The 13365-nt window shown below is 37.5% G+C and overlaps 1 protein-coding gene across 3 annotated transcripts in view; it reads left to right on the top strand.

Moving 5' to 3' along the window:
- ZFAND3 (zinc finger AN1-type containing 3) overlaps positions 1-13365 on the top strand; it is a 131831-nt gene that overhangs the window by 95144 nt on the left and 23322 nt on the right. For 2 of the 3 annotated variants that reach the window (XM_088161287.1, XM_088161289.1), the window contains exon 5: positions 2428-2493. The exons of the other annotated variant lie outside the window; for it this stretch is intronic. In XM_088161287.1, the coding sequence (XP_088017413.1) occupies positions 2428-2493 (66 nt within the window). The remainder of the gene's footprint in view (positions 1-2427; positions 2494-13365) is intronic. 3 annotated transcript variants of the gene reach the window in all.

Raw genomic sequence — 13365 nt, 5'->3', positions numbered from 1 at the left:
GCTATACAAATCAAAGCTGTATGAAAGCCATACCTAATGAGGGAAGAATAAATAACAGCAAAACTCTGACAAAGGGAAGTGCAGAATGCATGCCAACTTATTGTACTTTAGAGAGAGAGAAATAAAGTTTCTTATATTTGGCTGGATGCTGAAAGTATCAGCTAGTGTAAATATTTACTTTACAATAATTGAAGGGATTAGTCTTATTTGTTAGTCCATAGTGACAATGCCTCTCACTGTCTATTCAGTGAAAACTGGGAGAATGTAACTAAAATTATTTACAGAAGGGCTGCTGAATTTTAAGAGGCAGCTGCGTCTAAAGTCAGTACATTGAAATTCCGTACCCTGTTGAATTTATTGCTTACACACATTCTGTATTGAAACCAAATACTTGGTGTCTGAAAGTGGAGACTGACTTAACAGACCTGCTCTGTAGGTTTTTGAATATGCAGAAGGTTTCACTAGAAAACTTAGTTAGGATTCTGATTTTCTTCCCAAATGCACCAAATCCTACTCTAAGCATTTTTTGAGCCTTTTGCAATACTAGTACTAACATAGATCAAGATCACTTTTTCTAGGCTAGAATAAAAATTTGAAAATACTATGTTGTAAAAAATTTTTTCTGCTTACTTACTTACATTTCTGGTTGTTGAGAAGGGGTTGTTGCTTGCCAGTGTTGTCAGGCTTGAAGCCAGCACAACTTCGGTGATACCAGGATGCTTGATCCATCCCTCCAGGATGCTGTAATTTTGGCTAGGAAAGGACCCACCCCAGGACTCCCAATTTTCCTCACTGCAAAAGCAAGTTTGTCTCTTCTCATATGCAGACTTGACCCTGCAGAGAGGTTCCCACGACTCCCTTCCCCTTACCTGTGCAGTTCTGCCATTTCTACCAGCTCCCTCCTTACCAGCCTGGAAAATCCAACAGTGCCTTGCGAAACTGTCTGTAACATCTGCCAGCTGCTTATGCTGTTGCCTGTCACAAATAGCAGTTTCTTATGTCAGGTTCGATAGTTTCCCATGCTTTGCATACCCTCAGGCCAAGCCCTGATGAGTGCTCTCAGTGTTGGCCTGCAGGCCAAGAACTGGCTTCTTGGCCATTATAACCACCTGTTAAAAAATTACCCATTGCACAAGTAGGAAATGGTATGTGTTGCTGGAGGGACTCCTTGGGAGAACAAAAAACAAGTTTATTGGCCCTTCTCTGGAAAATTGAGAGTATAAAACTGTTGCCAAGAGAACTTCATTGAAATCAAATGCACCAAAGTTCCTCATATCTTTCCCCCTCAACTGAAGAATTTTTTTTTTTAAGTATTACAATGCTATGAGTATTTCAGGGTAGACAAAGTTGTCTGAGACCTGAAACTTAGTGAAAAGGAGAAATGAAGGAAAGATTCAAGGGAGAGCATCCCAGAGAGAAGCACAAAGAAACAGTTTACTAACAGACCAGGTTTGAAAATACTTAAAAAGGTAAAAACATTGCCACAGTCACAGTGCTGCTTTCCAGATATGCAAAGACTGGGGGGAAAAAAAGCGGGGGAAAGTATTTTTAGTATTTTTCAGTGCATGAAGACTTAAAGGTTATCCTGTTATACTAAGCTCTGTTGTATTGCCAGCAAGCATTACTATATCACCAGCAGTTTAGTGCAAACTTGATTATTGGTATTTTGATAGCCAAACTCTAGTAGGTCTAACTCAATTTCAGGCTCTCTAGCATCTTCCCATTTATAATATCCAATTTTCAAAGCTATGATGTGTTATTACCATTGGTAATGCTACTGTCAATTTGTCTTGGTTTCCCTACCTGTAGTTTATTTTTATTTATAATTTTTACTGCAAGTCACTGTGTACACTCAATTGGTTGCTATTTTAACAAGATCTCTGGAGAACTCAACAATGATGCATATTAAGAAAAAAGGCAGAGAGCAATTTACTACCAAGCAGATACCAGATGAGTGGGCAAGAGTCCAGAGCCAAAAAACTTTAAATATGGAAAGAGCTTGTTAGCATATGTTTGTGCCACACTTAGAACACATAATGAGAACAAGATAAGAGGCAAAGTTGTTATCTCACTGGAGTCAGTAGCAAGGTTTGATATCAGAGAAGCGATCACTTTGTCCCTTGTGTTACTTGTGAGTCACTAAATACATTTCTAGCATTGCAATTACAGTGTATATTTTCCTGAAAATGCCTCTTGAAATATTTATAAAGTATATTTCAAAAGTGTAACTTTGTCCCGACTTTTTATCTCTTTTTTTACCACAAAACATGCAGATTCATGTGGGAAACAAGTGCTGAGAGTAGAGCTACTTCAATATGTGCTCTCCAAAAACAATATGTGCTCCTTGTTCCTAAGTATAATCTTGATGTGGTTGTAAATGTTAAATATAGGTGGTGTTTTGAGACATACAATCTTCTCTGTTTCCAGGTGGGCCATGCACAGGTACAGCTCATGCCTCATTAACCACACCAACCAAAAGATCTTGCGACTCAGGTATGTGTTTAGCAGTTATAGTTTAATAGTAAAGGGTAATAACCATACCTGGCAAATGCCAAATGAAAATAAATATTGTTGCTTTGCTGACAGAAATGTACATATAAAAGGATTAGTATGGCAGATAGTTCATCTGAGAATCCTTTTAAACATAATTCTGTAAATACACTCTGTTTTCAGTTAATCTTTGTAAAAACAAGAAATACAGGAGTAATCAGTTTAAGCCTATTGATTGTGACAGTGTTCGGGAAATCCTGGCCTTGAAATGCAAAGTATTGAGTTGAACACTATTCTGAGTACATTAACTTTCCCTGACTGAAGATGCAGTATAGACAGCCAATCTTTGCATTGAGACTAAATTTTACCTGCTTTGGGTCCTTTCAATGCCTCCATTTCTATATGCAGGATGTACATGGATAATGTCTCACAGAGTTGGTATTAGTAGTGACATGTTAGGCTAGGCTGAAGTCACTGCTTCTGCATCACATCTCTCCTGAAGAGCCATGCATGTGCTCATTCAGTCAGGCAGCCAAGTTTACCTGCATTGGCTCAGGTCTTCTGCAGCCTTTGGTTTTGTGTGGATTAAGGAGAACTCACACGATCCTTTCCACCAGGACCACTGTTGGAAGCCATAGTCTTCTGGGGAGTGGTGAGTGTGTAGGTAATGGTAATGTTAATGTTCTTACAGTCTGTGTTTCCAAAATAATTCTTGCCTATATTTGCATTTATGGGCAGAAAGGAAGGGTATTCCCGTTGGAGTAAGGGACATTTCTCTTTAAGGAGTTCAAGGGAAATTTCCTCTGAAGTCATTCTTTCAAAAAGTGTTTCAAGTTACTGTTTGTTGAGCTGAACTGTAGTTATTCCATAGGTGGGTGTTGTTAGCTTGCAGCAGTTGTGTGATCATACAAGTTGGCTGGTTCTGCGGTGAATGAAGGTAACAGAGAAACTGCATTACCTTGGTGCACGTGCAAGCCCTTCAAGTAACACACGATAATCTCTGACAGTGAGTGTTGTTTGCCAAAGAACTGATTTGGAACTGGAAGGTAGTTCTTCAAAACAGGGAAAATGGATTTTCTTTTCTATATAGCCATGGAGGTGTATCTAAACAAGATGGAATGTTTGCCACTACATCCCTTGCAAACTAATCTGCTTTACTCATGCTATTACTAAATCATATTTTCTTTATATATTAGATGTTGTAATGTTTAGCTGGTTTTCATGGCAGAGTAATTTCAAAGCTTGCTATGGTGCCACAGATACAGTAAACTGAGAGTACTATTAGAAATTTTTTGTGTTTCTTTTGCTTAGCAAAAAGAAATGTAAGTTCATTATTTGGAGTGTCAAATGGCACCAGTGAAAGCTCCTTAGAGTAAAGCAGGTGAAACCACAAGACATATTGAAAAATGTCTTGGCTAACTTTGCTCAGTAGTTCTCTTATTTTCAGTTTGTGCTATTGTTTGGTCTGTACATACTTGTATGTTTTTCGTTTAGTGTGTTTTTCAAGAAAATGAGGAGATGACCTTAATTTGGTACCACAACTTTAATCTTCAGTCAACTAAATCTACTGATTTTGTATTACCTCAATTTCCCCTGAGGTTCCTACATTATTTGCTCAGTAATCTAAATATTACCTTTATAGTGCCTTACACGAATAAACCTGGTACCAGGAATTCATTTTCTTCTCCAGATCTTGAATTTTCAGCAAACTTTCATTTTTAAAATAAGTTACTGTGTTGCCATGGGAATTGAAATGAAAACATTGGCTACAAAATATTACCCAGAAGTGCTGTGACATCTTCAGGAATGAGCAGCTTACCTGTAGGTAAACATTTGTCAGGGTTTAACCACAAAACCAAAACAGAGCCCCATTATCTACTGTGAAGAAAATTAACTCTATCCTAGCCAAAACCATACTAGAATCACTTCAGCTTCCTAGGAAGCTACTTAAATGATGCAAGCAGTATTTGTCAACACCACACATTGTTTATAAGCCTATTTTCTATAAGTATCCTATGCTTCTTCTACTTGGAAGAGCTTTGGAGAAAAAATGCTGTGTTGGATTTTACCTGTGTAATTCTGTTCACCCTTCAAGCATAGTTTTTCCCCAAAGTTTCCTAAATCAGCATTTGAGACAGAAAATTAGAAATTTGACCTACTTATCTTATATGTAAGTTTCCATCAGAATATTAAGAAAGGAGACAAACCTTTCATATTTTATCAGCATGAGTGTAACAATTGAAGAAAGATCAAAACAATAAATCTGCCAAGGTACAGGAAAAGTTCTCGTTGAGAAAAAAGAGGTTTTACCTAATGCAGTTGTCAACCTGTATGCTGTAGGAGCTGTTCTGATAAAAAATAGTACTGTGACACCAATAGTGGAGTTTTTCCTCCTGTTCGCCAGAATCATCACTGTGGTAAAAGTATTTCTATTCCACTGTACCCACAGGACAAGGATTATAATGAAAAGAATGAATAAAGCCTTGCAATCATTAGTTTGGATGATGCCTCGAAGGCTTCTGAGCACCAGCAGTCTGAAGATCTTGTAGGAAGAAAGATGGGACTGTGTGGCCCAGTGTATAGCTTCTTATGTATTTTGATTTGTTTCTTAATGGCTGGGTAATGTGATGATTGATGGCAGGTACTGGGAGGCTTGCTCTAGTCTGCAGGGCATCCACATCCCATTTATATCAGGTGCCCATGTTAGGAAAGTACAGTACCAAGTAGCATATTACTCTTGTTTTCCTGCTGTACAACTGTAATGATGATTTACTACACAACTCTGAACAGTCAGATTTTATAACATTTTCATGCAGCATAAAGAAACCTGGAAAAAATTGATGGAACTGTGTGAGTGTGCTCAGTTAATTTTTAATTGTGCAGTAGAGAAGGTGGTAGAAACAGGCAGATAAAATGTGGTAATGATACAATCAATTCATACATTATATCCATAAAGTTGGTGAGGTTTTAAGTACTTCATTTCTAAGTAGCAGTTCATAAGAAATGTGCATCTGTATTATTTTGTATAGTTATGTGTGTAGATAGCTCACATTTTATGAGAATATCTGTTATAGATTGGTGTGGTGGTGTTTATATTGTACAAGATGATAATCTATCTCTTTGTGTGTTTTCTAGTCTAAAATTTGAGTCTAGAAGATGGAAATAATTATTTCACTGCTTGAGTAAAGTGGTTAAACAGGGCTATGGTCCTTTTTGAAGTTTTGAATTTATTGATGTTCTTGTACTAAGTTATGTGCTTGCTTGTAATAGTGCCAGGAATCCAAATGCTTTGAGATTGAACCTGCACAATTGAGAGGACAGCCTTTGAGGAGTTACAGGAAGGTCAAGTTGTGGAAATAGAAGTACACAGATTTTGAGCCTGAGCCAAAATCATGAAATCATTACATTTTTTTTATCATCATTATTAATTTTTTTATCAATCCTTATGTGTTGAGTAAGGACAAAAGGACCTCATACACCACTAATTAGATTTCCTTTTTTAATTGCTCTAAAGTGTTAAGTTCCTGAGCAAAAAATACACAAAAGACTACTGAAGGGGGCTTTATAGCACTAAACCAACTTTGAGGTCTGTTTTTCATTGGTGTTTCAAGGGATTATTAAGGTGTTCTTTAGTGTTTGACTTCTGGAGGGCATTGTGTTGAAATCCAGCCTTCTTGGAGCTCTCTCACTGACAGGAAAGTGATGATAGAACAGCCTTTGAGCAGCATAGTAAATCACCCAGCCCTAGCAATAATAGTGCCCATTAGGGACGCTCTTCCCCCTCCCTCTGCTCAGTTTCCAGCTGTACTAATAGAGCAGCACATCAGGCAAGGCTGTAAATAAAAGTTACAACCTAATAGGTGGGTGCTGAAGTGGAACGGAGGGGAGCTGAGGCATGGGGGCCTTATTGCAGCTCATCAGCAATTACAAACAGGATGAAGTGCCTGGGATTGGCGCTGATGCACAGGAGCTGATAGAGGCCGGGAGATGACGCCCTACCATGATCAGGTGATGTATGGTGATGGCTTTTTACTGCCTCAGCTTATTGCCTAGTTCTGTGGCATGCTGGATTATTTTTCAGTGCTCCCATATCCATCTGGATGGACAGATTGGTTTCCTCTCCTCCTGGTTATCTAAGAGCCTTCTCAGAGTGTTTTGATTATTGTAGATTAAAATTCTCATAGTGGTAAGGATTATAATGGTCATAGCAGTAAACAAAATTAGGATTTGCTCTAATTGTATGATTTATTTCCACTATTACCTTTCTCACAAAGCTACCCTTATTCATCTAAAATAGTAGATACAGTTCACCTGAGCTTTCATTTACACTGAAGGCATCCCATGATTTTAGACTAATTGAGTTAGTTGGAGAATCCAAAGTGATGGGTTTGGGATCAATACATCAAAGTTTGTTAAAAGTCAGCTATCGCTGTGATGATCCTTGCCTCTGAGCTTAAAAACTTCAGCTGTTCCTGGGAAAGTTTATAAGAGCTTGTTAGCACACAATAATTGGTAATTTTTTTTTTTTTGTAAAATATCTTTCTTGATTTTTATCTATCACAGTCTAGTGCATTTCTGTGCTAGACATCTAAATCACTGCTTTACTAAACTGCAGTGAAAAAAATGCCTTGAATTTTAGTCCATATTTCCTTTGATGTAAAGAGAAGTTTTTCAAGCATCTTCATAGTTCATACATTAATCACTCATGCTGTTTACTTCTGAAGAGAATTTTCTTCCAGTAGTGTAGAAAACACAGCATTCAGAAATGTAAAGGCGTGCAGCAGCATGACAGCATATGAAAACAGTGACTCCTGTCCCTGTCTATTCAGTACAGGCAGGATAAAATAAATAGAGTATTTTTCTATCATCTTATTGTATTAGGAATACTTTTTTCTGTGTTAAAGTACACTAAACTAAGATAAATGGAAACTTTTCACAGAGTTACTTTGAAATCAGCTTTCATACTTAGTGGCTCCTAGGCATACCTTTTCTTTGCAGTGATCATCAGGTGAGGAGCTAGATAGTTGAGGTGGCCAAAGGGATGAAAAACGTATCATGGCTGTGAAAGCCCTCTTTCACATGCTGTATAGATAAATTACAAATACTTAAGAAACATGCCAGTAATTTTTATTTAGGATTAGTCTTTTTTCTTACCAGTCTTGAAGTCATTCTTGAAAAGACTGTTGGCCCTAAGAAATAAAATTACTGTTGTGGAGTAAGATAAATCGATGAACACAATAACTTACATGCTTAATAATGTTCCCCATTTTATAACATTACATTCTCTGAAACCACACTAACTCAGATCAGTTCTCTTAAGAGCATGTAAGGCAGTCGAACATGATCTCTAAGAAAGTAAACTCCTGGGTATAAAAACAGTTTAATAATTAAAATTATAATAACTTGTAAAAAAACAAAAGTAGCAAAAAGGAGAGAGAAATAATCAACTTTTGCCAGCCAGTTCCTGAGCAGCAGCCCCCGGCCAGCTTTCCCCCCAGTTTATATAGTGATCATGACACCATAAGGTATGGAAAATCCCTTTGGACAGTGGGGTCAGCTGTCCTGGCTGTGTCCCCTCCCATATTATTGTGCCCTCCAGCGCCTCTCACTGGTGGGGTGATGTGAGAAGCTCAAAAGCCCTTTACTCTGTTCAAACACTGCTTAGCAACATCTAAAAACATCAGCGTGTTATCAACATTAGTCTCATCCCAAATCCAAAGCAGAGCACTGTACCAGCTACTAGGAAGAAAATTCCAGTGGCAACCAGGACAATACATCATGCAGAAAGTGGGATTTGGTGTGTGCTGGTGTGAGTGGCAGAAATATGCAATAATTCAGGTGGATTTTGGTTATTCAAAAGTTCATAGGTTTTAAGAATCAGCCATATTTTCCCTTGTGGGAAGGAAAAACCTCAACCCAGTAAAAAAGAAGTAAAAAGCAATAATCAAAATCTCTCTATGGATGGGGAGTAAGAGCCTCCTAGCCTGTGTGACCTCTCAGCAGGTGCTGACACACACACCTCTCTGTACCTCACAGTACTCCCAGCTGTCTGAGGTCAGTTCAAGTTCAGCATCCTAACAGAAAATGCCTCCTGCAAGCACTTTAAACCGTTATTCGCACTATCTTTATTTATCCTCTCAAATCACCCAAATTCGTCTTCTTTTATCCTTTGTGCAGTTCAGATAAGTCCTTGAAACTTTTTCATTCTACATCAAATAACCCCTTTAAGACTTTCTGTTTTTGCTTAAGTCTGTTCCTCAGCTTTCACTTGTCTTTAGCTCTTTTTGCTGCTTTTGTTTCAAGTTTTTAATCTGATTTCATTTCCATATTCTGAGTCCCATGAAAAAGAAAAACATGGAAGAAAATGTACTTAGGTCAATGGAATAGGATACCTCTTGAGAGGAGTTCACATTATTGTCAGCCAATAAGAAAATTACTTTGAATGTCAAACTAAAGGTACCAGATGATAGGAGTAAACACTGTCTGGATTAACTGTGTTAGGAACACTATAGCTAGCTGATTAAGGGCAGAGATTTTCCCCCTCTTGTTGGCACTGGAACAGGTACCCACAGAGGCTGTGAAGTCTTAGTCTTTGAAAATTTTTAAAAATGGACCAGGCCTGAGCAACCTGATCCAATTTCTTTGATGTTTTACTCTGCATCAAGCAGGAGGCTGGACTGCATGACCTCCAGAGATCCCTTCCAACCTAATTTTTTCAGTGACACTAATGGAAAACAAATATGATATGAGTGTTGTGAGATACTTAGTCTAATCTCAGTAGCATTCATAGTACTTAATGAGAACTGAGGTCCGGAAGTACAGACAAGCATTTAGTGCCTCAAGCACTGTGGAGAAGAGCTCGGAGAGAGACTCTTGGAAAGGTAGGAGAGTTGGGATGGTCAATGCAAAGCAAAGAGCTGGGAGAGCAGCCCAGGCAGCAGCGTTCTCTAGGGCCATGAGCAGGATAAATGACATGTGCTTTGGTAAATGACACTCTTCTGTCTTGAAAAAACGTGTGCTGCTGCCCTCAACATTTTATCACCACATTTTCTCTCTGATGGTTTTCAGTCTGGTTGGTGAAATTGCTGCCCAATACAAAACTGTGCAATTGAAAGGTCATTGTCTTTTAGAATTCACATATTACCACCTCTTTTTATCAAAGTGTTAGCGAATTATGATGATGGATTTGTCTTCAGTTTCTTGAAACTGAAGAGCAAATATTTTGTTCTTTATATATATTTTGGTTAAAAGGAAATAGCTTTACCTTGATTATTTTTTAGTGATTTCATGCCATGTTTAGTTTTCTGAACTCTCAAGATCTCTATGGTCAATTAAATGATCTCTAACAGTAGGTATATCCTATGAAAGAATATACATCTATTACCCCTACTCAATATTGTTCTCTCAACAGCTCTGAACTCCTTGATTTCTAACCAGAGACTGCTGGAAAAATTGCATCTCATAACTTTAAATAAAGCACATCTCCATTAATTTCCAGGATAAAGAAATCAGGGTTGTACATCTTGCATGTCTCACCTACACTCTACTGGAAGAGGATTTGGGGAGCCTAGGTTTTGCTTTAATTTTGACAATATGGAGAATGTCGCAAAGAATAGTTGAGATCATTAACTTTAAAGACCTGGCTCCTGTCAGGCTGAAGAATTGAATTGATTTTACCTCAGCAGTCAGCACCCTGATTTGATCTCTTCAGATCCAGACAGCTTCCTTACTGGTATGCTTTAGCAAATGAGACACATAATTTTAAATTTATAATTTTAAAATTATTACTTTACTGCACTGGAGATTTTAAAATTAAATTAAGCATTAAATAACTGGCCTGAAATATATTTGAAACAAATAGCCACTTACATATACTTTTAAACTCAATTTTATCTTTTTTACTACTTTAAAACACATGTAACCTGCAGGGAGCAAATCCACGATCAGATTCCTGCTGTACTTTTTGAAGTGAGTCTCCCCAAGGTTTCACCCGACTCTTGGTGAAGTTCTCTATTCTGACTAATTATTTCAGTGAGCATCAGACAACTTCTGACAGCAAGTTTTCAGTATTTTCATTTAGATGATAGTTTTCATAAGGACTTTAAAAATACATGAAGGTAATTTTAAAGCCTTTTGGAAGTATTCTTTGGTCTGCTGAACATACACAGGGAAAACCTATCTTCCTAGAAAGAGAGGAATTTGTTTGTGTGACAGTTCTGTGAACATATAAGTGATGTCTTCTTCCTGTTTCTAAAATAATAATAATAATTTCCAAATTATTTCTGTAACGTGAACTTTGAGGAATAACTAATAATGAAAGCAACATCTTGGAACAAAAGAGGATTGAAAAAGAGCTGGATGTAAGATACAAGACAGTGTATGTACTGTTGCATCCTCCAAGTTTCACTGATATGTTCTTCCTCTCCCTGGTCTTTGGTTCAGGTTATTGTAGAAGCTTCCCAAAGATCTCCTTTCCAAACAGTAAGAACTGCCTAGTGAACCAGCCTGACTTCTGGTGGACTGTAGACACCAATCAGGTGAACAGGAATTGTGTCCTATGTCAGGGCTGGTTGTTTCTCTCCCACAAAAAAATTGCTAGAAAAACGTAACACAGTCAAAATATAAACTGATCATTAAGCTTTATTTAAAGTAACAGGATTAAAAACAAGTGTACTTTGAAGATGGATTAGCTGTACATTTCAGAACCTTCTCACAATGCACTCAGGAAAATTCTTACCAAAATACAAGAGCTCTTAGGGTTTTTTTCCTTGACATTAATCAGTTACAATCCTTGGAATTATAGTCTCTCAATGCAAGATTTCTGTTACTAATGACATTACTGAAGTTCTGCAGTTAGAAGACAAATCAGTTTTTTGAAAAATAAATATTGGTAAGTATTTTTTTCACTGCTAGCAGGCAAGAGTTCTTTAACATTCCTCTTCTGAATATCTCTCTTAGCCTTGGAAAACCCTCATTATACCAATGGGGGAAGGGTCTACTAAGGAGAACTCTGTGTATGACTGAAAAATAACAGAGCAAATATTTTCTATACAGAACTGGTTTTAGGCTATTAGTTTGAAGAATTACCTTCCTGAATACTGTATACCATCTGATTGATGAGGACATAGCTGGAGTATACCACTAGGATTTGGAAGCAGAGCAGCACCACTTATTTATGTATGCTGGAGCTGACTAGCAAATATGAAATATTTATAGCATTATCTATTCTTGCTAATCATATTTTAGAGAATTTCACAAAGCATAAGAAGGTTCTCATTAAAGTCAGCAAAACCAAAACTATGATATTGCTGAATGCTTTTAAATTTCCTAATTTATCAGAACCAGTGTGAGCTTATTTGTGTGTATTTCTACATAGATATTCAGATATGTAAATATGCATATTGGAGTACTACTAAGTAGATTTCAGGTGTTGTGGAATGGCCAGAAGGTTCATGGTTTGTCTTCATAGGTTCTTCATCATGTGTGTTACTGTTACGACTTTTTTCTTCCTACTTGTGTCTTGTTCTTCCATTTAGCTATTTGTACATGTGCATTAGCCCTTCACTTAATAATCCTGTTCTGATTATCCAGGCCACTTGGGATGGCATTTATTCTCCAGCTTCAAGTGTCACCAGAATGGGCCTTTGTCCCTCTCCCAGCCCTGACCCTGTACTATTAAAGTACATAATTTAATAATGAGAAAAGAAGTTCAAAATGACACCATAAAATATTTTTTTGTAATATTTTTTTTTTTAGTTTAGTGTTGTGGCCCTTTTTCTCTTCTGGCCTCTTCAAGGTTCAGTCTCTGTAATAGTCTGAGTATATGAAGATCAGATGCTGCTTGTAAGCCGTTACAAAAACCCTCACTAACAACCTAAACCAGCCTCCCTTAGCATCCTCAGAATAGTATCAAGCTTCTACCCTGCATCAATTGCCCCCAGTAATCAAGGCAATGGGAATTCAACCTCATGCCTGTACACATCAGCAGTCGCTGTGTGTGTAGGATGTTGCTGTCAGCAGCTGTTTTTAAACATGTTTTTCAGGTGTTTACCCTTGGAGCATGAGATGAGCAGCAGGCCAGGACTGTCCAACCTGTTCTCTCTTCACAGGCTCATCTGTTGTGGCTCTGGAGGTTTGCAGAATTCTCCCATGGGTGTCATTCAGGAAAGGAACCCCACTCACGTAGTTTTCTAAACAAACAAAATCCTGCTGTCAGCCAGCAGCAGTAGAGGTGCCCATTGCCTTAGGAAATGTTCTAACTAATTGAAATGCCCGAAGTTAATCCATCAAAGGAACTGTATGGTACAGGTGCCTGAATACATTAAAATATGTGCTTTTTAAAATCAATCTGGGATATAAGTAAAAATGTTTGAGAAATAAATTAACATTTCTATTAACTAAAGACATGCTGACATCAGAGAGTATGGGGGAAGTAATGCAAAAACTTAAATATAAAACAGATGTAGTATAGGAGCCTAAATAGAAGGTGAAAACTAATTAGCTTTTCACGTACTTTAGCAATTATGAATTTTATTGACAGGAAAGGATAATAGCCATTTTCACACTTTTTCTAATTATAGTTTAGCTAAAATGCGTGCAATAGCCTATGTAGTTCACTATTTGTCATACATTTTCAACGTGCATTAGATTAGTCTCTTCTGTTTCATTAGAGATGGTAGTTAACACCCTCATTAAGTTACACTGCAGTATAGTACACTTCCTTTTTCTGGGTGATAATGCTGACAGTACAGGTTTAGAGGAGAACAAAAAATGGGAGTGGTGGGAAGGAATTAGTATATAATATTAAATTTTATTTTCCTGTCCATGAAGTAAGAAAACCTGAGGGTGAGAGAGAGCTCAGGACACTGATCCAAC

Source organism: Sturnus vulgaris, chromosome 3 (assembly GCF_052056855.1).
Source record: "Sturnus vulgaris isolate bStuVul1 chromosome 3, bStuVul1.hap1, whole genome shotgun sequence".
NCBI lineage: Eukaryota > Metazoa > Chordata > Aves > Passeriformes > Sturnidae > Sturnus > Sturnus vulgaris.
The sequence above is the reverse complement of the archived record's forward strand: the minus strand, read 5'-3'. Positions and strand labels throughout refer to the sequence as shown.